Raw genomic sequence first — 23,559 nt, forward strand, 5'->3', positions numbered from 1 at the left:
TTCCAAATAGCTCAAAAATGCCGAGTGACGTTGTTGCCGGAACAATATCTCCAGCCAAGGTCTTTTTGGAAAATTTGAAAGGATATCAGATCTCTGAAGATGAGCTCCGGATTTGCTAATCGAAGGAAACCGCGCAAGATTGGCGGAGATGACGGTGACAACGATGAGGACCAGGGTAGGTGCCCGCCTTGATACGGTGTTTCGAAGCTCTATTCGAGGAACCTTGAACTAATATGATATCTAGAGTCGCGCCCTATTGTCAAAAGACCCGTTATCTCAAAAGCGAAGCAAAACTCCAAAGCGCGCCTTTCGTTCGGGCCCGGCGAGACTTCAATGACCGATGGCGACGACGGCGAAAGTGAGGTTATCGTACCCAAGAAGCATGGCTTGGGTAGGCGGGTGCTTGAGAAGAATGCATCGCAAAGATCGATAACTCCGTCTGGGTCAGGAAATCAACTGCCACTGAGAGTTGGACCCGAACAAGATCGACCGAGCTACAACAAGGAGTATCTGAATGAACTCCGAAATTCGACGGCTTCGACGCCCAAGCCTACGACTGACGCTGAGGTCCGGAATGAGGTGGATGTGGCGGCGAAGTTTGGTGAAGTTATGGAAGTAACCGCTCCATCGGCAATTCCTACGGAGGCCGAGATAAGGGAAAAGAAAGCACGCCGGGCAAGGTTGGCAAAGGAACAGGATAGTCATAGTCTGACTGAACAAGATTATATATCGCTCGAGGAGAATGCGGGAGATGACTGGGAAATGGTTGACCGAGAAGATCTCAAAGACACGAGGCTAGTGCAGGACGATGAAGACTTTGCGGAGGGTTTCGATGAGTACGTCGAGGATGGACGCATATCCTTAGGAAAGAAGGCCGAACGCGAGCAAAAGAACAAGCAGCGCGAAACAATGCGGGAGCTCATTGAAGATGCCGAAGCTCTTTCGGACGAGGAAGACTCGGACTTGGAGGAGAAGGCGGCCTACGAAGCCGCGCAGACAAGAGCTGCGATGGGATACGGCAAAGACCCCGTAGATCGACCCAAGACCCCTCCTAAGATGACTTCGCTACCGCGTCTCTCAACATGTCTCGATAGGTTGCGGCTGAACCTCGCAGTCTTGGAGAAGTCTAGGACACAAATGATTAACCGAATGGAGGAACTGAGAAAGGAAAAGGCCGAAATCTCTGTGAGAGAAGTTGAGATACAGGCTCTGATCAAAGAGACTGGAGATCATTACGAGAAACTTAAGCAAGAGGCCGGAGTCACTCCAGGCTCTGAGGTTGACACACCAGCGACCACCGATTTCGAGAGCTCTCGCGGATTAGAGAACATTGGGGCTTCATCCATGGCCGTATCCCTGGTAAACTCAGAGACCGAGACTTGAATGGTTACCAAGATGTTGTCTTGGATGTGTGGGCGTGCCAACTCTCCAAACATTCCCCATTCAGAAGGTGCTACTCATCCCGGGCTATCTCACCATGACCACGCACACCAGAGATTTGCTTGCGTTTCATCAACACTCTGACCTTACAAGTCTATGTGCGATACCTACGTTAACCCAAGTCGGTTGATTTCTGTCTGCCAACAAATCCATGTCCGATGAGCCGAACGCCGTTTTTCTCTCTGGGTCGTTGGTCACTGCCCCGGGCTGAGCGTGCGAGTATTGGACCTTCGCAGTAAGTTATACCAGTGCGAGATTTCTCAAATCCTGTACAATAGTAACTCATCCTGCAAAGACCGCGTCAGGGTTTAGCTCTAATCGAGACACCAATTGACGAGAAAGATGGCGTGCCTACGCACCTCTACCGTCGTTCGGATGCAACTCCAATTGAATTGTTCTTCGATCTTTTCTTCGTTGCGAACCTCTCTACCTTCACGGCTACACATGAAATCAACAATGTAGAAGGTGTGGGAACTTTCAAGGATCTCTAATCTAGGTCTAACTCGCCGTTATAGCTTTGGGTGCCTATATTGGTTTCCTCGGCGTGATCTGGTTTACTTGGCTCCAAGTAATGATGTTCGATATACGTTTTGCGCGAGACTCGCTATTCGAACGGACCTGCAAAGCCATGCAACTGGGGATCATGGTTGGATTTGCTTCTGCCGGGACGAGGATCACAACGCGTGTCCGCCCCGAGAACGTTTGGGCCTTTCAATCGCTAAGCCTTATGCTTGGTGGAAGCAGACTCCTTCTGTCGATACAGTATACTGTCAGTATTGTCTTCATACGAAAGCGCATGAGTAGTGCCGGCAAAGGACTCTGCATCATCGCCGCAACATTGCTCGTTTCGAGTTTGGTGCATTTCGGAGTAAGCGAACCATGCAGCTGAAGATACCTGATCCAATCCCCAGCTAACGATTTAGAAGATGTATTTTGCGTTCGGCGACGACTCGGCTCATTCGTATATCTGGACTGTTTGGTTTGTGCTATTTTGGATCGAGATGTGGACAGTGATCGCAACCTCCTGCATTGCCCCGGGTATTGGATTTCAAGAAACCCATCTGAACGTCCGCATGGGCCTTCTCACTTTGATTATCATTGGTGAAGGAGTGATCTCCGTTACGAGACTCGTCAACAAAACTGTGCGGCCTGGTGGTTGGACCAAATGGTCGTTTGTCCATATCTTAGGTGTCACTACTAACGTTGTAAGGCTCTACTGACATCCTATGAACCGGTGCTTCCGGAGATTTGCTAACATTGGCGTCTTAGTATTTCATCTGGCAAGAATACTTTGATCTCACTTCGACACGCGCTTTAAGTACATTTGCGCAGCAGATCTGGGCTCAGATGCACTTTCCGTTCCACGTGGCGCTCGTTCTTCTCTTGGAGGGGTCGCAAATCCTCGCCTTGACCCTAGATATCACCCTGAAGCTGCAGTACCTTACAGAAACGATCTTGTTTGCATGCGAAGAACCGCGACCGGACCCGCGACTGGCCATCAAGCTGCTTTGTCAGACGATAGATGATATGGAAATCGAGTACAGCCGGGGAGCGACTGGTGAGCAGAAGGCAATCTATGACATATTGAATGAACTTCCAAATCATGACATGTGTCCTGTCAACGGAACAATTGAATTCACACTCACCAGGAACATGTTTAATGACCTGGTGGGAAATGTGACTTCCGCTCTCTTCTCAACCATGAGGATTGTGCCGCCAAGTAGCGCGCATGTCAGTACTATGAATAGCTCCCAGCTACTCAGGATGTATGTTGAGCTCTTGAGTTTTGTCTATGTGTACTTCTTCATTGTCGCTTCAGTTGCGATGTTACTTTTTGCTGCCTTCGGATTTCTAGCTCGACGCCACGACAAACCGCTAGCGATGGCAATTGGGGTGGCGGCTCGTATCATCTCTGGCGTCTTCCTTGCAAGCCTTACCGTCTTCGCGAAGCATTTTGAGCTTGCGTATTCGTTCATGAAGTCTCCGACCATACTATACGCATTTACGTTAGTTTTATTTGGGGGTAAGTTGCTCCTATCCGCATTCAGTCACGAAATACCTTTCTCATCAGGCTCTAGTGCTTTTGGTTGACCGACTTTTGGACCATTTCGCTGGACAGCCAAGCAGCAAGAATCCGACACCACGCAGGAAAGCGAGGTAGACATGCGTCTCGCTGTCGATTTTGTGCCTCGCATTTCACTTATGCCCACCGAGCCCAATTTTCAGAGCCGTTCCCGGGTGGCGTTGGGGATCTGTTTATGGTTATCGATCCTTTTCGATGTATCGCTTTTTACTTACCAATGGGATTGAGGGGATCGCCAATGCAGGAGGGATCTCATGATTGACTGGAGTTCAAGCCCTGTAGATCCATCCGAGGTGCCTTCCAGAGACTAAAACAGAGCTGCATATTTGTGCATCTGCTGACGGGAATGCACAAGTCTTGGCCATTCCCAACTGCGTGCGGCAAAGAGTGGAACAAGTGAGACAATTGTGCGGACTGCGCTTAAGAAGATAATAATAGAACTTGAAACATCCGTTTCCAGACTTGGGATACTGGGCGGCGTGCCATTCTTCCACGGGTGGCTAAGACATCGTCCCGACTCCCAACAGACGACAAACCGCGCGGAGGCGAAAGTTTCAAACGGAAGAGAGAAACGGCCAGCGCAACAATGGATATTAGCATAACGCAGGATGGAAAAGATCGAATAGAATTGAAGTAAGACCACAGTAGTAAAGTACTTACAACCCCGCTTAATTGACAACCCGTCCGCAAGAAAAGAAATTGGGTGTACACAAAAGGAGCCGGGGGTGGACTGGGTTGAACTGGTTGGAGCCCTAATCACGGTAGGACGTATGCACGCAAGAGCACAGGGCACACACAGGGCAGAGCGTTGGGGAAAAGCGGAGAAGAGCACTTCTGACGGGAGTTGGCACAACGCGGTGTTGGTGCTGTACTCCTGTACAACTGGGCTCGGGTTGGAAGGTAGTGAGATGGACAGTGCGGACTGCGGATGCACGTCGTGCACTGACCTGATCTGTGCTGGTCCGCATACCCACAGCTCCGAGTCGGATCGGGCATGCGATGCTGGGGCGTGCTGGGGGCTGGTCAGATTCTGGACAGTAGTAGTGCGCAGCATTGGACGCTGCGCTACTTTGCCCTGCGAGTGATATGCGGCGGGCCATCCACTGTCCAGGAAACCATGATGCGGGGAAGCAAAGACCACAATACTGGTAGGAGCGGTTTTTCTTTTTCCATTTACAGAGTTTGGCCTGTGTAGCTGAGGTCCCTTTGTCCATTCGGAGGCGATGACCCTGGGATGGCGCAGAGGTGACGAGCCATCCGGAGAGGTCCCATCTACGCGAGTGCTGTATCTAGGTACATTCTTCAAGGCTTGCAGCTGGCAAACTGGAGACGTGGAGACAGCTAGAGAGGATGGGGATGGGGATGGGGATGATTGTCAAATTCTTCATGATGCGGATGGCAATGTGGAGTTTGCATGAAGCTTATTGTTTGAAGAACCATAGAAGTCCCGGAGGCTGGTTTGCTTGATTCTGTGCGTTTTCTTCGTGTTCTCGAACGTCATGGACAGCTTGTGATGGATTGGAGGCTTTTAGCGGACCGGGGGGATTAGGCTTGATTAGGTGTACGGTGAACATTGTCCGACGTCGTATGAAGCCAAGCAAGGCTTAGAAGGAGGCTTTGGTGCTGCCAAGAAGGGACGTTATACAGTAATGGTTTCGGACCGAAGCTGTTGAAATGCCGGTCCTTCATATAAAGCTTTGATGGAGCCGGGCCCCAGACAAAGGCAATTTGGGCCCTACGGTAAATAGAGTTGGCTCAGCCGCTGTCATTAAGTCGCTCGGACGCGGGACAGTCAGTGACAGGCTGACAGCTGCCACCCTGACGCTGGAGAAAAACATGTCCAATCCAGTGATAAAAGAGCATCCCCCGAGCAAACGTCCGACTATGTGAGCCCAATAAGGGTGCATCAGGATGGGGTTGGTAGGATCTGCAACGGTGCGTCTTGCGTCTGGCTCACGTCGGTTGGGCGGTTAGCAGCTGCTGTTGGCTCGGATGCGCGAAACAACAAAGCCCTATGTACCCAGCCGACAAGCGGGCTCAGCCGTGCAACGCAAAATCTCTGACGCCAGTAACGCCCTGGATATGCTACGCCATTCGGAGTTTCTCTTGACCCTTTGAACACTGTTGTTCAGAGAGTTGCGTCTTTTTTCTTGGATTTCTCCAGCCGGGGCTGCCATCCTCAATAGAGTTCCGCCACCGATCTAGCCACACAACGGGACTAGAAAAGCCCCTACTGGGCGAATATTGAGCCGTCAGTCGATTGTCAAGTGAAGATCTTGGGGAATGATGGCGTTAGACATAGATCCCCCTTTCGCCGTGAGGACGATCGTCTTTCAGGCAGTATCCATGCTCGATGCTGGCATCTCAGTGGACAAAGAGTGAAGATCAAGGCTTAGCCCAGATAGCTCTATGCCACGTAACGAATCAAATAAATCAAATTCTTGCTGCCGTTAGCGCCATAGTAGGGAAAACCATGATCAAATGAGTTAGTAGTTCTCGGGCAGATGGGTCTTGAAATTCTATTAAAGCAAGACCTCACGGGGATGGATGTCAGAGGGAACCGTGATAAACAGTTTGTGGCCGCCATCCCCGATCCTTTCTTCAAATCGATTTTGATTCGCATTCTGTTTTCCCTCTTGTTGCGCCTTTTCTTGTTGCCAGCTAAGACATTGCAAGACAAAGTATCCTGTCTTCCGGCATACAGCGGCATGGCCGGCTGCTTCCTTTGAACCATCCTTTCAACGCGATGAGCACTGAGACATAGATCCTACTGCATGTTAGTCCCCCGTTAGGTCAGGACGAAACAGTCGCCTATCCAACATATGGACGTCAGAGGTCTTGCCTGAGACACCCCAGAGACATCCTTCCCAAGCTCCAGAACCCATCCTGGTCCCTCTCGCGTCTGTTTCAGATAGCCGGACATCTCATTGCTTCCCCAAGATCATCCGACACGCGGTCGCCACGGAGCTGCCTGATATTAGGCGGGGGCTCATCTGGTGGAATCCCTTGGTAAGCCAACAGCTGCATCAAAGACACCCCCGTTAGACATTGTGGTGCTGACTAGGACCCTAAGTCCTGTAGGTGCCCTGGTACGCCCAACAAGGTGCATAATCCAACATTAAGATCTGATGCACTCGCTTCATTCATCTTCAATACCGATTAGAGGCCACAAGAGCGGTGTGGTTGATATCGTAGGCTGCTGGCCTGACATTAAAGCAATGCTCCGCGTCCTTGCTGGACCCAATAGCTGGAGGAAGACCGAGCGCAGCCTCTTTTCCCCTTCGTGTTTAGCCATCCTTCCTGATAGTTGCGCCGCCATGTCATCCTTGTCTTTTGATACAACATCAACCCTCAGCCAACGCCCAGAAACCACTATGAACTGCGACCAGCTTCAAGTAGGCAACCACGTGGGGTCCGACGAACGATGCCTCATCACGTCCAATGGAGTACCAAACGGCGATCTCTCGGGACGAGAAGTCCAAACCGGCGGAGAACAATGTAGTCATTGGAATGCGAGCTTTCCAATAGTCGAGCCAGCGAATCTTGAGCGCCCAATATCGCAGAACTCATCGCACTGGAGATCCCAAAAGATAGATCGCCCCAGCCCTGGGAACCCGTTCACAATCGAAGACCTTAGCCCCAACAGTGCCGGCGTCCCTATACCTGACCTGATCCATCCTAATCCGAGACATAGTCCGTACACCGTCACGAGTTATTTCGCCTCCGACCATGTACCAGAAACATTATCGAGCTTTGGGCAAACAGAAACTCCGCTGTCCGAAGACAGGAAGTGTCTGGTGCGAGGATCAGACTGGACGAGTGATGACTTGGTCTACTCCTGCCTGCTCCAAGAAGGACAGTCACCCGGCACGAACTCTGTGACCACTATGTCCGATAAGTATACGCCAATAACCAACGACACCTTCAGCAACCTTCCACTGTCCCCCTGGCCCTCACTCACGACTCAAGTGCCCTGTGACACGCAACGTTTTATTGCCACTCAATGCAGGGGAGAAGTTGCGTGGAACAATGCGCGGTTGTTTGCGGATATAGATCAGCAGCAAGGTCATCTCGAGCAATTCCCTTCGACCAGCGACGCGATCCATGGCCTACCTAGCCTAGGACCCAGTATCGAAACATACGTTCAACCTTCATCACTGCTCGACACTTACGAATTAACATGTCCCGACCTGTACTTGACTGGCAACACCATCACACAGCAAGACCACAGTCATGTCCAATATCCAAGCAATACCTTTACATACCAAAGCAGCCTTCGGTCGGACGACGCGACAGATTCGTTCTTCCCCACCGGGCACTTTTCCTTTCAACCAAACCATGTCAGCCGCATGGCTCCATGGACTAGCGATGCCAGAAATGCACTACTGATAGAATATAAGCACCGCGGACTGTCGTACAAGGACATCAAGAGGCTTGGTGGATTCAAAGAGGCCGAATCAACCCTTCGTGGTAGGTTTCGGACGTTGACAAAGTCGAAAGAGCAACGTGTCCGAAAGCCTCAATGGCATGAGAACGATGTAAGTCGCTGTGGTGTCTTCGGATTGAATGCCATTGCTAACCAAACAAAGGTGAGACTTCTTTGCGAAGCGGTCAACGTATACTCGGACGACGGCAGGATCAGTCCCTACTCGAGGCGCCCAATCCCACCGGCCAAGATACCTTGGAAGAAGGTAGCCCAGTATATTTGGAATCACGGAGGATCGTACCACTTCGGAAACTCCACGTGTAAGAAGAAGTGGTGTGAGGTGCAAGGTCTTTGAAGTGGTTACCAAGCGATAGGGAATTGGCTATTCCTCGCTGTCATAATCGTAATGGGTCCGGACATGCATGCTGTAGATAGATACTCAGTAACGCAAGTTACATAATATGAACGTTTGATGGATGCAACATACCTTCAGCAGGAGTAAGTGAGCCTGGAATCCTCCCGGTTAATGCTCATCAATACAAATCTTACGCCCAGATACAACAGAGAGCGCCTTGATAAGCTTGCAGGAAAGAACCAAAAGTTTCAGCCCAAAAGCTATGCCCATGATGGCTAATTAACTATATACAGGGGATAGTGCTACCTACAACCCGCACCTGCATCCATACGCGGACAAAACGCAGTTGGAGAATTTAGATGTTTGAGACCTCGTTCCCGGTATCATAACAGAGAAACCTCTTTTAGATCAGGATGAGGGTATCCAATGGATGCCAGAACTTTCAGAAGGGCGTCGGGGCTGCGTCGCAACTCATTCCATTCCGCCTCTGCCTTCACCATCATCGTACCAGCAAGAAGTGTTCCGTTAAGTTCGACGACACCAGCTTGGTCAATATCTTTGCGTGCCGCATCATCGACGGAGACAACGGCACTCACATTCTTCCTGGGGCATATCATCATCGTCGAGTCCGTCATCGCGAGGTTGTAACTGAAAGGCGCAGGTCCCGTGTTAGACCGCACTTGGCTCCGAGGAACTCCTGCGGCCACCGCAGCAGCCTTGTACAGAGACAGATAGATCTCGTGCAGTTTCTCGGCAGATGCATCTGAAGATAAAGGGAGGGCAAAATTGGCGAGAGGAATCCCGGTAGCCCGGCGGAATTCGGTCTCTGAAGAAGCCGGTTGTGATGGAACAGTGTCGATGAGCGGTCGCCAGGTGCCGGTCTCATCGTCTTGTGCCATTGCCTCTACGGGGAGAAACTGTAAGTGCCTATGCGGCTGGCTCGCCCCGCTTTCATAGCCGGAGTTGAAGAATGCAAATAGCCTCTTCGGTCCCGTACTGTCTGATTCGTTCCCATCATTCCACGCTTTGATACAGGCGTACGCGGCCGCCAAATCCTCCTTCTCTAGTATATCGGTCTGCTCCCTCCAGGCGGTCGTTGCAAGGATGAAGTGGTTCAGAATGACGGGGAATTTATTTAATACGAGAAAGTGTGTTGGGCTTTCTTTTGGGAAGTGTGCGATCACGAGGTCCGGGGATGGGTTCTCAAACGGATCGAATCTTTTCTTCGTGCTTCCTTCATCCGATTTCGGCTTTCCCGTCGGTTTGTTTGCCAGAGCTGGACAGTATCTGAGTTGGTACTGTTATGTTCATCACGGTCAGTGAGTGCTAGATCTAAATGGAGGGGAAATGCCAGGTTGAGAGTCGTACGGGAACGCCACCAGGGCGCATAATTTCAAGGTGTGTCTGGGAAAAGATCAAGTGGCCGGCATCTTTGGCAGCTGTGAAGCGTTTTGCTACGAGAGCGGGCAAGCTCTCGGTGAGACCAAGCTGCATCATGTGAAAGTGTCGTTTGAATTTCGGAGGAGGGCGATGGGGAAGAGAGTTGGAGAAGGAAGACAGAATAGCTGGGTCGCTGTCGGAGAACAGATGCGGGGAGGTGGGGCATTCAGAAGCTACTATCTATAGCGGCCAGAGACCATCATTGTTAATACCACCGTCAAAGCGGCTTGTTTGACAAAAAAAACAAAGACCAAAGAAAAGTCGATGGGTCTCTCAGTTTCGTTCCGCAAAAATAGCCTACATCTGGTGTACACAATCCTACCATCGCAGCTTCTTATCCGCTTTCCGCTTCCACGACACCCATACCTATGCTCCCTGAGCCCAGAACACACGATTCACAAGCACCTCAACGAAGACTACGGCGATGGATCATCTTAGAAGCATATACATCAACCTCAACCTTACCGGCACTGAGTTCCGGAGCTTAAACTTCTACAACCTCACCATAAACCGGACCTCGCTCCTTTCCGGCGCCGAAAACTACTATAGAAACTGGTCTGGATGGCAGTGGAGCGACATTTTCCATTGGAGCAACTACCCTTTCTGGGAGAGCTTTTTCTCTTGGAGCAGTTTCTTCCATCGCGACTCCTGCTGCTGGAGTGATATCTTGCAGTGTTTCAAATCTTTTTGTACGCTCTTTACCCTGCCTCACCACGCTGGCTGATAAATATCATCTGCTAACGATTATTACATACTAAGCATACAAATGGAACTGGAGACTTTTTGCCACATGGTGGACAACATTCGGTGGTACTCTGTACGGTATACTCAGCCTGGGCTTTGGATCGTTAGGTGTCACCGCAGGTACTTATTCGGCTCCCCTAGTCCTACGCCTCCTCTTACGACACGACACTATTCTGGATGTGGAGCGGAATTGAGCAAGTATTTACTGATCTGTGTACTTACAGGATCTTTCGCTGCAATGTTCCAGTCATTCATGTACGGCGGCTTGACTCCGGCCGGTGGGGTGTTTGCGATGTTGACGAGAATGGGGATGCTAGGGACACTGGTGCAGAATGCGGCTCTTTGGGCTGGCGGGGTTGCAACTGCCTTTACGGGGTTTGCGACTTGGTTTGGAGGATGGTATACAAAGGCAGAGGAGTCTGGACTAACCACGAGATGAAGATAAAATGACGGTTCCGCCAGAATGGGTTCTAGGTAACTAGCATAGCTATCCCATCATAAAGCTATTACTTCCACCAAGGCAGTGCCTTGCATGATTTTATTTCCTATGCACAGATATCAGTACATGCGGCACTTCTTGTCTGAAACTCATGGAGAGAAACCCTAAATCATCCACGCCAAAAGAAAGCAACGGACCTACAGTCCCAGCCCTAATGCACCTACGGATCCGGCAAGCTCCCAATAATCCCCCAAGTAAAGAGCTCCGAGATCTGATCCTTATACTTATACCCCGTGCGCTTGATCTCGTCCGCAAAAAGCTCTCTGACCCCAACGCCCTCGACCCAACCGCTCATATTGACCGTCTCCGCATGCGAGCGCATCGCCATCTCACACTCGGACGGGGATCCTTGCACTGGTGGACATGGCCCTCCCCTGTGACAGTCCAGAAGGCTTTGCCGTCCTCGAGCTTTTTGAAGGGCGGCTCTATGGTGTCGTCTGCGTGGCACATTATGCCCTATTTGTCCGTAATGAGTGGCGGTTAGTAAATGTAGTTGTGCAGAGCAAGCCCTAACTAACCCATCTCGGACAATGGAAAGGGAAAAGAGAGGAAGTAAGAAGACCAACCTGCGCAATATAATCAAAGCAATGACTCATATGCGCCAGCGACGCACTATGGCTGGAACTCTGATTCTCCGGCACATTATTGTTCTCCGGGAAGAACATGCGGCGGATCGTAATGAGGCAGTGGAGCTGGTGCAGCATGCCGATAACATGGTTGAGGCCAACAGCCTCCGCCTCCCCAAGAATATCAGGGAGATTATCGAACTTGGAGCCCTCCAGGCTGGCTTGCGTGACTCTGATCCCGCCCGCTGCATTGGGCGGCGAGATCATGCCCTCCCAGGTATTCGGGAACTTGTCGGAGATCTTGGTCGCTGTGAGCTGGGGCGCTTTCTTGTATGTGCGTAGGTGTGTGCCATCGTAGCGGGCGGTGTTGAGGACAGAGGGCCGGGATTGCGGGTCTTGGATGTTGATGCTGCCGGTGCTGCTGTCGAGGTGGATTGGGGGGTACGTGCAGGAGCAGGTTGTTGAGGAGGCAGCGTCGGAGAGGATGCGGGAGGGCCCGATTATGAGGATTAGGAGGGTGAGGATGAGGATGGTTGTGATTGTAAGGACGGTGATGTGGATGGTCGGGTTTGCGGTGCTGGGGTTGTTGGTGTGGAGGCCCATCATGGCTGCAGCTTGGCCTTGCCTCTAAGATACCGTGGACCCTTACTGCTAGCAGGTAAGGCTTTTCAGGTGGAAGCAGATGGTTGATGGCTCATGGTTGAACTTGAGAGATGGGGAGTTGGAAAGACTGTGCTCAGTAGTCACAAAGAGCTGCTAGTGCAATATAAGGAACTATTAGTACATTCTTCAGAGAAGCTTGGCTAGGTCCATAGACCAAGAGGAGCTTGCGTCAATAACTATTGACTGAATACAAGATTTACTCACGTCAACTGGTCCACGGGTAAATCTTATTGATCCCAGATCGGTAACAAAGACTCGGTCCGGGGAAATGACAGACGAGCGCCAGGGCAGGATATATCACAAAGAACTACTAGGTTGGAGGAGATGACTCATATCATAAGTTGATTAAAGGAATATAGAACATATAACATCAGGAGGAAGAAGATATCATCGAGGTCCAGCCTTCATATAAGTACATGTCTTTTATTTATAAAACAATCGACGCAGTGGTATCAATCAAACTTATCCAGAATGCCGCTAACATCATGCTATGCAAAAAAACACAAATGAAGGATCCAGGCTTCGAAATCAAGCCATGAAATCGTCAAGTTCCACGACTTCTCCCTCGTGGTTCTGGGAGAAGCCAGGATGCGGCATTGCCGATTGCCCGATCAGTTGCCCGCCATGACCGTCGAACCAAGGCCCACGTTCTTCGTCAGTGGCATCAAAAATACCGTTGGCGCGCTTTAACGTCTCAACATCCAGGTCGGTGATATAGGCGTCGCGGTTTGTACCGTCGCCTGCACCACTGGGGAGCTTGACTCGAACCTCGAACTCATTGTTGAGCAACATTTCGTCCTTCCAGAGACGGCGCTGGCCATCAAAGACGCAGAGGACACGCTTCTTCATGTTGATGTTGCGACTGGGGCAGCCCCATGATTGTGGGTAATTGTCGCGGTTGTTGCGTCGCTTTGACGCTGTGAGGCGGGATTTGTTGTTATTTGATGAAGGCTTGCTGATGGCATTGTTGCTACCCAGGATCACTCGAGAATTCTTGCCTGTTCTGGCAGACTTGGCTGGTCGTCGATCGTCAAAGTCATCATCGTCGTCGTCATCGTCATACTGATCAACGGAGCCAGCCGTGTCGAGTAGCCTGTGCTTTTCCATCGTCTTCTGGACCTCCTCGTCTGACTCAACTTCCGCAAGCCGCTGCTGATTGATCGCCTCACTGGGCTCTTCCTGTTGCACCACGCGAAGGACACAGTCATCGAGATGTTCGTAGAAGTCTTGTGCGTTGCTGAAAGTGCCGGAGCAAGTCGAGCACTTGCCCGTCGCATCTTGGCAGTAGTCTGAGACGTTCTTGTTGGAGGAGGCAGTCGGGCTCTTCTTACGGCAGTTGGGCGGCGTTTGCTCCACTCCGTGAACGGAGGTTAGGTGACGCTTGAAGACATCAGCCCTGTTGAAGCTCTTCTCCGCAGGTGAGCCAGAGCCAGGGCAGAAGCCGCAGACCATCGTGCCTTTGTAATGCGTAAGTGTGTGGCGGTTCTTGTCGTATTTGCGGGCAAAGCCCTTGATGTGGTATTCGCAGGTCATAATCGGGCACTTTTCTGGTCGTTCCGATTGATGGGTGAGCATGTGGGCCTTTAGGTCTTTGAAGACACGTCCACAGTCGGGATGAGGGCACCGGCCCTTCTCCTTGACGTCGTCATCAAATTCGATGCCGCTGGCAGCCGGGCTAGGTTGTGAAGGACGAGAGTGGATGGATGAAATTGATGACCGGCGATCATATACTGATGCAGGACGAGAGTGAGGGCCAGAGGGAATTGGCGAGGGAGGTGCGAGGCTGGATTGTTGAGAGTACGATTGCTTTAGCATGATGTTTTCGGCATAGTGGAACTGAGAGGGCTCCGGCGACTGAGGGTAGAAGCTGGTGGGGCCCATAGTGTAGTCTGGCTGTTCAGGATAAGACATGGCAGGCGGAGTAAGAGTGAGTTGCGGTTGCTGCATGGGCTGGATGAGAGAGGGGTCTATCAAGGTCAGATCAGTTCCACGAGAGCGATTGGAAAGTCACCTACCGACAAAGCTATCTGACTTTTTCTGGTAGAAAGTCTCCGAGTCAAAGGTATTTACCATGCCCTCGTTTGAGAACAGGTCTCCCATGGCTGCAGCAGGATGGGTCAAGCCGTTGTTTGTGTCAACCCAGTCCTCCTGAAATGTGTGCGCATTTGCCGAGTAAGGCGAGCCCATGGCTGACGAAGAAGCGCTGGCAATTGAAGGGCCCGACGCTGTCGAGACACCAGACAGAAAACCCTCTGCAGTGATAACCGGGAAATTTGACTTTCCCATCTCGGTGTATGAATCGCCAAACCCAGGGTTCTGGAAGGGAGCCTGGGTGAGGTCGTGACCATATGCACCAAGACTATCCACGAAGCTGAAGGAGTCGACCAGGGCAGGGTCGATGGAGTAATCTTGGAAGTATGGGCCCTGGTGTTGTCTTGAAGGCTCGAATGCCATCATTTTGGCGGTTCTGGATTGCGGAGGGAATGAGAGGAAGTCGGTGGACGTGTGCTCGTTTCGCATAGCCGGACTGAGGCCGGAAAGCGGATTTGCGAGGCACTATTGCGCAATATATGCACTAGATCTGTAGATTGCACGTCAGAGATGAGACTCGAGACAGAAACCACCGATTGAATTCAATAACGTGGCGGGCCGCTCGGGGCAAAATCAACCTACCAACGAGATCGCGTGGCGGTATAAAATTGGCAGTTGCTCACGGCTATAGCCAGAGAGAGCGATGTTGCGCGATTGTAGGTGCGGCAGGTTCTTGTTGGGTAGAAGCGTGACTGGTCTGCGTAGGCGACGAGTGAGGGCCAAGACAGTAGCGGTAGATGAGGATGCTAACGGCAGACAGGACAGATGCCTGGTGATATATAAGACGGAGGGGAGGTGAGGTCAAGAGGGGGATGGGAGGAATAAGAAGGAAAGAAGGGGGGGTCAGAGGCAGGATGAGGGGAGTAAAAGCATTGTTAAATGTTCTCTGATTGCTGGCCCTACGGGCAGAGCACCATCTGGAATTGCAGTGGAACAGACTGGGAATTGATTGGCCAACGAGAACTGCAAAGCCCAGGGACAGACTGGGGGTGGCCGATGCCGACGAGATGATGTTACTGATGATATTGATGGGGTCGTGGAGGGGCGTGTGAGGAACTAAAGGAAGTAAAAATAAAATAAAAATAATCATACATAATACCCAAATAAAATAAATTAAAATAAATCGAATTGGACTGGATAATAACAGGGGTCCCATTATCCTTACTAGCCGTATTGGCCAGTACCGCTAGACCAAGCCTGCAGTCGCTTGCACCGCCAGACTACGATCTCCAGTCCTCGCTGCTCCTCCGATTTGATTGCGATCGCAGCGGTGACGGAGCGAGGAACATGGATTGTGCGACTGCGAGGTGCGAAGATTTTTGCTTTTCGAGGATCTCAAAGTAAATACGCGAAAGCCAGTCAGAGAGCGACATCCAGTATCAACATCGACGATCAGTCGAGTTCCGTCCACCTTGATCCACTGCCATCGCCCAATGGCCCCGGTCCCCGAAGCTTCCACCGATCTGTTGGCACTGGTGGTCTACGGAGCAGCAAAGAATAAAGTGATGATAAAGCGACTTTGATAACGGTACCTTCAGATGCACAAAGGATGAAAAAGAAATTGTCTTGCGCCGACACTGCGGGTTGCCCGGTCACCCCTGTCGCTGCTCGCTACTCTTACCTCATTACGGCCTGGCCAGTTTCACGACTCTGGAGACTGCAGCAGTCTAAATGAATTACTGAAAGACGAGCCGCTTGCCATGCCTCAGATCACGAAGCGATATTAATTAGCAGGGCAGCTAGCTCGCAGGTTGAATATGTTGAGTGCAGACGCTCCCCGGAGACGCCGTCATCTGTATGCACAGGCCGGGATCTGACCCACAAGTGTCATCGGCAAGTCCGTGATGCTGGAATCGTCGTCAAGCCTCCTCCCAAACTTGGCATCGTGCCATCACCAATTGTGCTTTGACAGTTATCGTCTTCGGCTCCGCTTGCTGACTGCTGCGATCATATCCCCATGATAAGATGGTGGCAAATTTCCCCTCAAGTCTCAGGACAAGGCAAGCGTTTCCGGAGCACGGCTTCTGCTCCGCTAGTACAGGGAAGGAGGTTTGGCCAGAGTGGACACGAAGCATAGACTAGAGAAAAGGATTGCAGTGATCGCCAGGCGATTCACCTCTCATATCAGGCCTGGATGGTTTAGGCTTGGATGTTTATTTGAGACGACTGTGCTTGGCAGCCAGGCAGGATCTCTCTCGACCCGTCAATTTGGTTCTACCAAACCCTCTCTCTTTTTAAAGCCGTACACACTGCGTCACTAGTTGTGACTTGCGGGCAGCTGTACGACCATGTTGATCCCATCCCCAATTCACTGTCGGGGTCGTCTCCGCCGAATCCGATTCCCCGACAGTCAAAATCTCCAACCGTGGAAGATGTCGCGATGATGGCCCATGCCGTGGCCCATGGGCATCTTGACGATCTTAGTTCAGCTCCACCACACCCCTTTCTGAGGAACGTGCATTGCGTCTTGTCGGCATGATTGGCCCCAAGCAAATGAAGAGTCACCCCGCTAGTAGCCGAGCTCTCCAATAAGACTCCAAGCTCGGACCCGGACGGGATTTCTCTTGGGCAAACACTTTCCCCATTGCGGACGAACTGGACTTGTCTCGAACCACTCAGCCATCTAGAGCCGCATTTCTCCCAGGCGTGATCAATTTAGCGTCTTGAGAATCCAATAGTGCGGCCCTATCTCAAATGTCAGAAGCTCGATGACAGGGTTGACGTGTCATAGGAAAATACTTCCATGCCATGTGAAGGATATTACAGGCAAGTCACGTCGTCAACACGGTAAACGTCGCTTGGAGAATGGGATTGACCATGTTGCGATTGACCATGTTGCGACAACTCGAAGGCCCATTATTTACTCCGTACTCCGTAACTATCGATACAAGGTATATTACAGAGACTTGGGCTTAATTTAATGTGGGGCACTTGTGGCTCATGCAAGGCTGAGACTCGAGACTCGAGGAGTCGAGAGTTGAGACAGGCGATGCTCTGTGTTGGTTTGGCAGAGAGCCAGCCAGTCGACCTGCGATGCATGACCGGCAGGCAGTATAGGACGGTTCGGAGTCCAAACGGGTCAAACGCCAGACGCCAGACGCTATGGTATCAAGAAACACTGCAACGTTGACAGACCCATAGAGGTGATGACTGAGGCTTGAAGCACGTTGACGCCATACCTACGGTCGGCGAAGACGCGAAGATGATGCAAGCACGGATGCAGAATCCCTGGATGTCCACAAGGTGCAGATTACCAGCGCCCACAGTCGTTGCAGCTAGGAGTACGCCGGAACGCAGCGAAATGGCGGTGGTGTCGGTGTGGAATGCTGCCGGGGACCAGTTTAGGCGCCACATTGCTGACTGAGCCACATGCCAGGAACCTATCGCAGAGCAGCCCACGGATCTTCCCGCGTTGCCATTGGAAGGTCCGTGTGAGAGTGGGGTGCTTCGGGGCGCAGTCTTTCCATTTTTACACCGCTCCCACTTGCTCTGTCCCCGACTTTTCCATTTCCCGCGATACAATACACACGCCCACTCTGTCAGTCACAGGGCAGCCGACGCATGATGGTGCAGGTGCCCGATGATTCATCCTGCATCCCCAAAATAACGTCACTTCCAGTCGTTCGAGAAACGTTCCTTGCCAAGCCGGTCAGGAACCGAGTTTCTGTCTCTGACCGACGTTTCCATCCACATTGCTGGAGGAAACCTTAATTGTGCCTCTGGCTTTGCGGTGGGAAAACCACGTTTCTGACCGAGCCTCCATCTTCACGCCCTCTATATCCTCGGAATTATTTTTCGCGACCAAAGCGGGCTAACCGATCTTCTCCGCTTGCATAACACTCAGCCTTATGGATTGATCATGGATTATAAAGGCTATAGCCTATCACTCTAGCGTCGTTATTTCTGTCTTTCACGCGGTGCAGCACAGATCCTGCCACCAAGAGACTACCAACGCCAATACTGACCTTGGTCGGCAAGCATGTGCCTATGACGAGACCCCAACATTCCATTCCTTACCCAACTCCAGACGAACTGTATTGCATTTGCCTCCTTGCCCGGGGCGTACTGACCTCGGCGCTCTGGCCTGGTCTCGCGCTGATCTGAATTCACCCCTGCGATTCCTCGCTTATGAGCAAGCAGTCGCATTGATTCGTTCAGTCTAGCCTCATTGAGATTTCTCCCACGTGGCGAGACAGTTTCTGAAGGTAAGCCCGGGCCTTGTGTAACCTAATTGATCCAGATTCCTTTCCGGGCTTTCCCCTTTGGCTCATACGATTGTGCACTGTCACCTGTGCCATTCCTGTACAACAACACCCCTGATAGCGAAATCGTAAGCGAGTTCACTGCCTATCCAGGACGATACGCGATCTTCAGAGCAGGCAACCAGCACAGGCGCGGCCATTCTGTAACTCCGACGCGTCGGCCTTCAACCTTAGCGAGCAAGCAGAGCGAGTTTGAGACGAGTGCGCTGACAAACAACAAAAACAACGGAGTCAGCGAGTCAGCCCTACAGAAGATCTGCTTACCAGACTCCGCCCGTAATCGTACAATACGGCTTTATCTCCGCTCAATACCGTCTGCATTAAGGCAACTAGCAGCTCCTTGTCGCGAGCCGACTTGCAGCGTGCCAAAGTCAGACAGACATCCCTGCACCCATGTGTCTGTCGAAGGAATGGGGGAAACCGTCCCCGTGGCCTCTCCCATTGGCGGCAAATCTTACTGCGCAAGTTCTACCTTGTCCTTGCCTTATCACTGATCAGTAATCACCCTGCAGTACGCTCTGGTTAGCTGGTGCTAGGCCTCTCTGGGAAAAGAACAGCCAACCCTAACCTTGTCGGATCGAGCCGTCTTCGCTTTGCAATTTCATTTGCCAGGCCCGGCTATATTTGGATCTGGATTCTGAGAACGGTGGGCAGTGGGCTAAGTAAGGATCCCTAAAATTAAGCCATCTACTCCGTACGGCGCACATACTCCGCTAGTCACTAGCAGCGTAGATCAACTCGAGTTTCGAGTTTGAAACCTTGTCAGCCTTGTCGAATGGCATGCAGCCTGCGAGTGCAAAACCAACATGGCGAAAAGGTTCCCAACAATCCTCAGAGGCCAAAAAAAGTTTCTTGCTTCTTGGCCGCGGAGTTTCCTATCACCGTGCAATCCATGCCCCTGGTGCGCTGCGGAGTAGATGGTCACTGTCACACTTACACAAAACATGGCCATTGATACGAGCTCGGCACATTTTCTAGAGTTGGCCGAGTGAGTTTAAATATAGTTACTACCATTTAGACTTTTGTTACTATCCTTTGCAGCAGGTATCAATGTATTGACTGTGTAATAGTGGTATAGGCTTCGACATGGGTAGCCATGATAGCTGTAATAATGGACTAACCACGAATACTCCATTCAAGAAGGCCATGATCTCGTCTCTTTCCGGAGTCTTTGGCTAATCCCGGCTCGACCTCAATAGATGGATATGATCACGGGGTCTGGGTATTAGCTGATAGCTAAGGAGTCGTGCAAGGAGATACGGAGGAGATACGGAGCCCGTACCTAAGTCCGACGCGGCACGAAGTACGTACTCGATGTACTGCTACGGCGATAACCTCGAAAGTCCGCGCTTAGTCGGCGGTTGCACGTTGAGTAGTTTCGAATCTCACTTCTCCACAACAGACTCCTTCAATGCTTCGCCTTTCTCCATACTTCATACTCCTACGTGCCCTAATCTGCGGTATAGTACTCCGTACAGTAGTAAGTCGCGTCGTTCCTGGACAAGCCGCTAGTAGCCACGCTCCGGTCTAACGCCGAGCGCTCGGATCGAGCTGTGATTCCCCGGTTCCGTTTGCTCTAATGAATTGGTATCCAGTATGGTGAGTGATACTGAAAAAGTGGATCGGTCGGGAAGTATGTGGCACTTTGTTAGCGCTCTCACCTTGCGAGTCGCCACAGCCTCAACGGATATATGTTGGTCGGAATTATTATTTGCAAGCGACTAGAGAGTAACGAGGTAATAACTTGCGGAAGACGGGATGTTTGGCCCCCAAGTTTTGAATAGGCGACTATGAATCAATGTCCGCTGCTAAATGGCAGCGAGCCGGGCTCAGTACCATGGTCGAGCTCCGCGGTCCAGATCAAGGATCCAGAACGAGCGAGGCGCAACCGTGGTTTGTCGGCCGCCAGCGGCGACTCTAAGTTAGCTCAAAAACGTGGCCTGACTAAGTTTGGAATCAGGGTTTGACTCCAAAACCGCCTCGTGGCACGACATGGGTGGAACGGGCGGTTCGCCAATGGCCAAGCTAGCCTCGAGGGCGTACGCCGTATTGTTGTTGGTTTGCAAGGTTCGCACTCGAACTTCCGGGGAGGCTGTTGGAGGGTGGGGGCTACTCTGCCTCGTGGTTTGGGTTGCACAAGATACGGCGTGCGCATTGATGAACCGACAACGGCTTGATACAATAGGTAGATGAAGACACGAAGGTCCTGTATGATTACTGTAATTTGGTGACGACCTAGGCCAAGCATCCATCCTGCAACTTTAGCATTGATCATGGCCCGGGCTAGTGTTAGCCTGTTCGTTAGACGGGTGGCGGTGACCATCTGAAGAACCCCGCTGTTTGATAATCAATTCGTAACTTTAGTAATCTGGTCAGACGATGATTAATGCCAGGTATGGTAGTAGACAGCAGTGCTTAGGGATGGCGCGGAGCCTTCTAGCATGTACGGAGTACGGCGCAACACGGAATCCGGGTAGATTGGCTTTGGTTTATCATCTGAAGGCGTTTCCGAACCGGCGCGTGCATAGGATGCTCGGATAGTGTTTGACCCGCGCGGGAGCGGAAGGAAGAGCTTGAAGTTGATGATCCGTCAGATTTTTGTTGAGGCGAGGCTCTGAAATCCGAGTCAGGTGGTTAATATGTACGATAGGGGTAGCGCCGCAGCACGAGCAAAGAGGCTCTATGGAGTATGAGCAGGAGACTTTGCTCATGGATTTTGAGTGGCCAGCGCGTGTGCATAACCGAGGGCCGTTGAAGAGTCCCACATTCTTTCCACGTCTCTCAATCTCGATCGACATTGAGATAACCATACAAAGTTAGCCCGCGCGAAGTGGGCGACTGTCGAGCGTCAACAATGAGGAAATCTTGGGGCGATATTCCGTATTTCATGCCCAACATAGTAAAAACAGTCCAGGCTTAAGGCCCCCTGAGAGGCTAGAGCCTAGAAGGAGGTCGATCAAAGGCGCGGGCGTTCTCGATGGGGAATCCCAAATACCGCCAACGGTTCCAATGCTTTTCTTCGATAGGGATTGCCTCCTTGAACATACGGACCATTGTCCTATGAACATCGCCATGATAGTTTCAAGAATATCCAGTGTTCTTAACGAGTCATGGTATACTGTAGATCCTGCCGTCTTTTTGCTCTCGGGGGACAAATATGCTCCGAAAAGGCGGCAGTCACATTTGCGAAGTATAGAGTACGGGAACCTCGACTCGAGGCCGGAGCCGATCGTGCACATACGGAGTAGCTCGTGGTATGTTGATAGTATGGGCCGCAATCTTGCGACATCCACGTGGGCTTGGGAGGACATCGAGTCAACGTCCAAGGGGAAAGTCACCCCTTGTCCGGTTGGTTCATGCACAGATTAAGGGAGTCCAAGCGATGCCGGCTCAGAGGCTTAGATATTCGGTGCCTGGAATTTGGTTGAGTCAGAATGACGCCGGCTATCACTAGCTTGTTCTGAAACCGCTGGTTCGAATCGGTCTCCAAGCCATGTGGCCCTTAGTTCGTTCGAGAAATAGAAGGTTTTCCCAGGGTTGGGCGCTTGTTATCTCCTCGAAAATCGCTGTTTCCGTCCTTTCGCTCTGCAGCTGCTCAGGACAACCTGAAAATAGAGTAAGACGGATCGAGACTCGCAAGTCAACCATGCGCTCACATGGCGCTCGTGGCATGGAGTGTGACAAACTCGTCAGCGGGCTCTTCTGAAGAACGCAGCAAGGCGGCGGTTGGGGTGGACCGACCAGACCCTGCCAAGAACAGCACCTTCCGTCCGCAGCCATGTCGACTCACGAAGTCGAAGCTCTCCATCTCTCTGCCGCTGCTCCTCCTGTTTATTGCTAAGCCACGGTATTCAAGGAGTATCCCACCGGCTAACGTCGGGTCGATGCCGAATAGCCCTCACACTGCTCTAAAGATCGTGAGCCGTAGCATTGCCTACGTACTCTGTCCACAGTGGACTCGGTGGGGACTGGAGAGTGCTGCGGTCCTGCGGAAAGTGGCCCACCCCTTTGCTGAGACAAGATCTGCAGGACAAATTAAGATCCGGCCTCTCCGACCGGTCATTTCGCCAAGCTTTGCAACTGCTCTATCACAAAGTCCTCCTTTTTGAGACAAGAAGAATGCCTGCAGCTGTCACCCACGAGGCATCGGCCCAAGTTGCACAGGGCGCCAGAGAGCGAAAGAGGCAAGCTCAAACGAGTCGAGGCCGAGTCTCTGCCGTTCTAGTCACAAATGTTTCCTTTTTCCCTGCCAGATACGTGGCAGCCGCTCTATCAATCGCGATCCTCCAATGATCGGGCAAATTATCCATGGGTAAAAAGGAGAACTTGTGAATATCGAGAGGCTATCTCGCTTCCCAAAACAATCGCCCTAATTAGTGCTGTTTTCTCACCGTGTCTTTTGGTGAGCAATTTGCCGGTCCCCCTACCGAAGGCTCGGTCAGCAGTGCTGCGGTAAGGCCTCCCATTTCCGTATCTTACAACAGTAGCGCCGCTCATTATCCGGGGTTCTAATAGCGATCATCCCTGCTATTGACCTACTCGCCAAGCTTAGGAATTTCTTCCTTAGTGTCCGTGTCCAGACCGGGGGCGTTCTGCAATCGCCAGACCGATGCTCACTATACGCTCGTTGTTCAGGCTTCCAGTCCCAGATCCCAGGAAATCGGTTAACGGAATCATCATCTGAGACAGTCTGCTCAGTCATACCTGTATCCGGGATCTTGTTTTGACGGTTCTTGACTACATTTAGGTTGATGGATGGTTCTGCGTGGGCCGGCTGGCGCAGTTGAGCCTCATATGTGCACTGCGCATTTTGAAAAGCCACTACGAAGTAATCCGTGTCCAGACAGATTTCTAGCCGGAGGGAAATTACAGTATCAACAAACGTCCTGCGGGACGCGATTATCAAGTAGAACTAATGCCATAGGGCTGAGCAATTCTGGATGCATGACTGCCAGTAAGTCGTTGTTCCATGCGTCTAAGCCTCACCCAA

General features: G+C 51.5%; 8 protein-coding genes across 8 annotated transcripts; 3 read left to right on the plus strand and 5 right to left on the minus strand.

Annotated features, from left to right (window-relative positions):
• Nucleotides 1–99: 99 nt before the first annotated feature.
• BDW74DRAFT_169474 (uncharacterized protein) lies at nt 100–3,750 on the plus strand (the record flags this gene model as incomplete). The annotated part of the gene is made up of 9 exons (XM_073726994.1): nt 100–175; nt 245–1,359; nt 1,396–1,506; nt 1,563–1,675; nt 1,736–1,905; nt 1,956–2,308; nt 2,367–2,645; nt 2,710–3,463; nt 3,560–3,750. The coding sequence occupies 9 exons, from the start codon at nt 100–102 to the stop codon at nt 3,748–3,750; spliced, it is 3,162 nt and encodes a 1,053-aa protein (XP_073581317.1).
• BDW74DRAFT_61002 (uncharacterized protein) lies at nt 3,642–4,693 on the minus strand. The gene is made up of 2 exons (XM_073733288.1): nt 3,739–4,693; nt 3,642–3,692 (listed from the first exon to the last, which is right to left on the minus strand). The coding sequence occupies exon 1, from the start codon at nt 4,575–4,577 to the stop codon at nt 3,831–3,833; it is 747 nt and encodes a 248-aa protein (XP_073581318.1). The 5' UTR covers nt 4,578–4,693; the 3' UTR covers nt 3,642–3,692; nt 3,739–3,830.
• A 2,048-nt stretch (nt 4,694–6,741) lies between these two features.
• BDW74DRAFT_169475 (uncharacterized protein) lies at nt 6,742–8,304 on the plus strand (the record flags this gene model as incomplete). Its single annotated transcript, XM_073726995.1, has 3 exons — nt 6,742–7,993; nt 8,024–8,061; nt 8,113–8,304. The coding sequence occupies 3 exons, from the start codon at nt 6,742–6,744 to the stop codon at nt 8,302–8,304; spliced, it is 1,482 nt and encodes a 493-aa protein (XP_073581319.1).
• Nucleotides 8,305–8,395: 91 nt separating this feature from the next.
• BDW74DRAFT_158080 (putative bis(5'-nucleosyl)-tetraphosphatase) lies at nt 8,396–9,839 on the minus strand. The gene is made up of 3 exons (XM_073725254.1): nt 9,673–9,839; nt 8,505–9,602; nt 8,396–8,447 (listed from the first exon to the last, which is right to left on the minus strand). The coding sequence occupies exons 1-2, from the start codon at nt 9,799–9,801 to the stop codon at nt 8,688–8,690; spliced, it is 1,044 nt and encodes a 347-aa protein (XP_073581320.1). The 5' UTR covers nt 9,802–9,839; the 3' UTR covers nt 8,396–8,447; nt 8,505–8,687.
• A 181-nt stretch (nt 9,840–10,020) lies between these two features.
• Nucleotides 10,021–10,981, plus strand: BDW74DRAFT_158083 (interferon alpha-inducible IFI6/IFI27 family protein). The gene is made up of 3 exons (XM_073725255.1): nt 10,021–10,433; nt 10,504–10,608; nt 10,713–10,981. Exons 1-3 carry the CDS (start codon nt 10,169–10,171, stop codon nt 10,925–10,927), a joined length of 585 nt encoding a protein of 194 aa, XP_073581321.1. The 5' UTR covers nt 10,021–10,168; the 3' UTR covers nt 10,928–10,981.
• A 123-nt stretch (nt 10,982–11,104) lies between these two features.
• On the minus strand, nt 11,105–12,609 carry BDW74DRAFT_158085 (uncharacterized protein). The gene is made up of 2 exons (XM_073725256.1): nt 11,554–12,609; nt 11,105–11,443 (listed from the first exon to the last, which is right to left on the minus strand). The coding sequence occupies exons 1-2, from the start codon at nt 12,157–12,159 to the stop codon at nt 11,279–11,281; spliced, it is 771 nt and encodes a 256-aa protein (XP_073581322.1). The 5' UTR covers nt 12,160–12,609; the 3' UTR covers nt 11,105–11,278.
• Nucleotides 12,610–12,744: 135 nt separating this feature from the next.
• On the minus strand, nt 12,745–14,673 carry zfpA (putative C2H2 finger domain protein; the record flags this gene model as incomplete). Its single annotated transcript, XM_073726996.1, has 2 exons — nt 12,745–14,183; nt 14,232–14,673. 2 exons carry the CDS (start codon nt 14,671–14,673, stop codon nt 12,745–12,747), a joined length of 1,881 nt encoding a protein of 626 aa, XP_073581323.1.
• Nucleotides 14,674–17,869: 3,196 nt separating this feature from the next.
• BDW74DRAFT_158091 (uncharacterized protein) lies at nt 17,870–19,553 on the minus strand. The gene has a single exon (XM_073725257.1). The coding sequence runs from the start codon at nt 19,519–19,521 to the stop codon at nt 19,303–19,305; it is 219 nt and encodes a 72-aa protein (XP_073581324.1). The 5' UTR covers nt 19,522–19,553; the 3' UTR covers nt 17,870–19,302.
• Between the last annotated feature and the right edge of the window lie 4,006 nt (nt 19,554–23,559).

Source organism: Aspergillus multicolor, assembly GCF_047715735.1.
Source record: "Aspergillus multicolor strain CBS 133.54 unplaced genomic scaffold BDW74scaffold_23, whole genome shotgun sequence".
NCBI lineage: Eukaryota > Fungi > Ascomycota > Eurotiomycetes > Eurotiales > Aspergillaceae > Aspergillus > Aspergillus multicolor.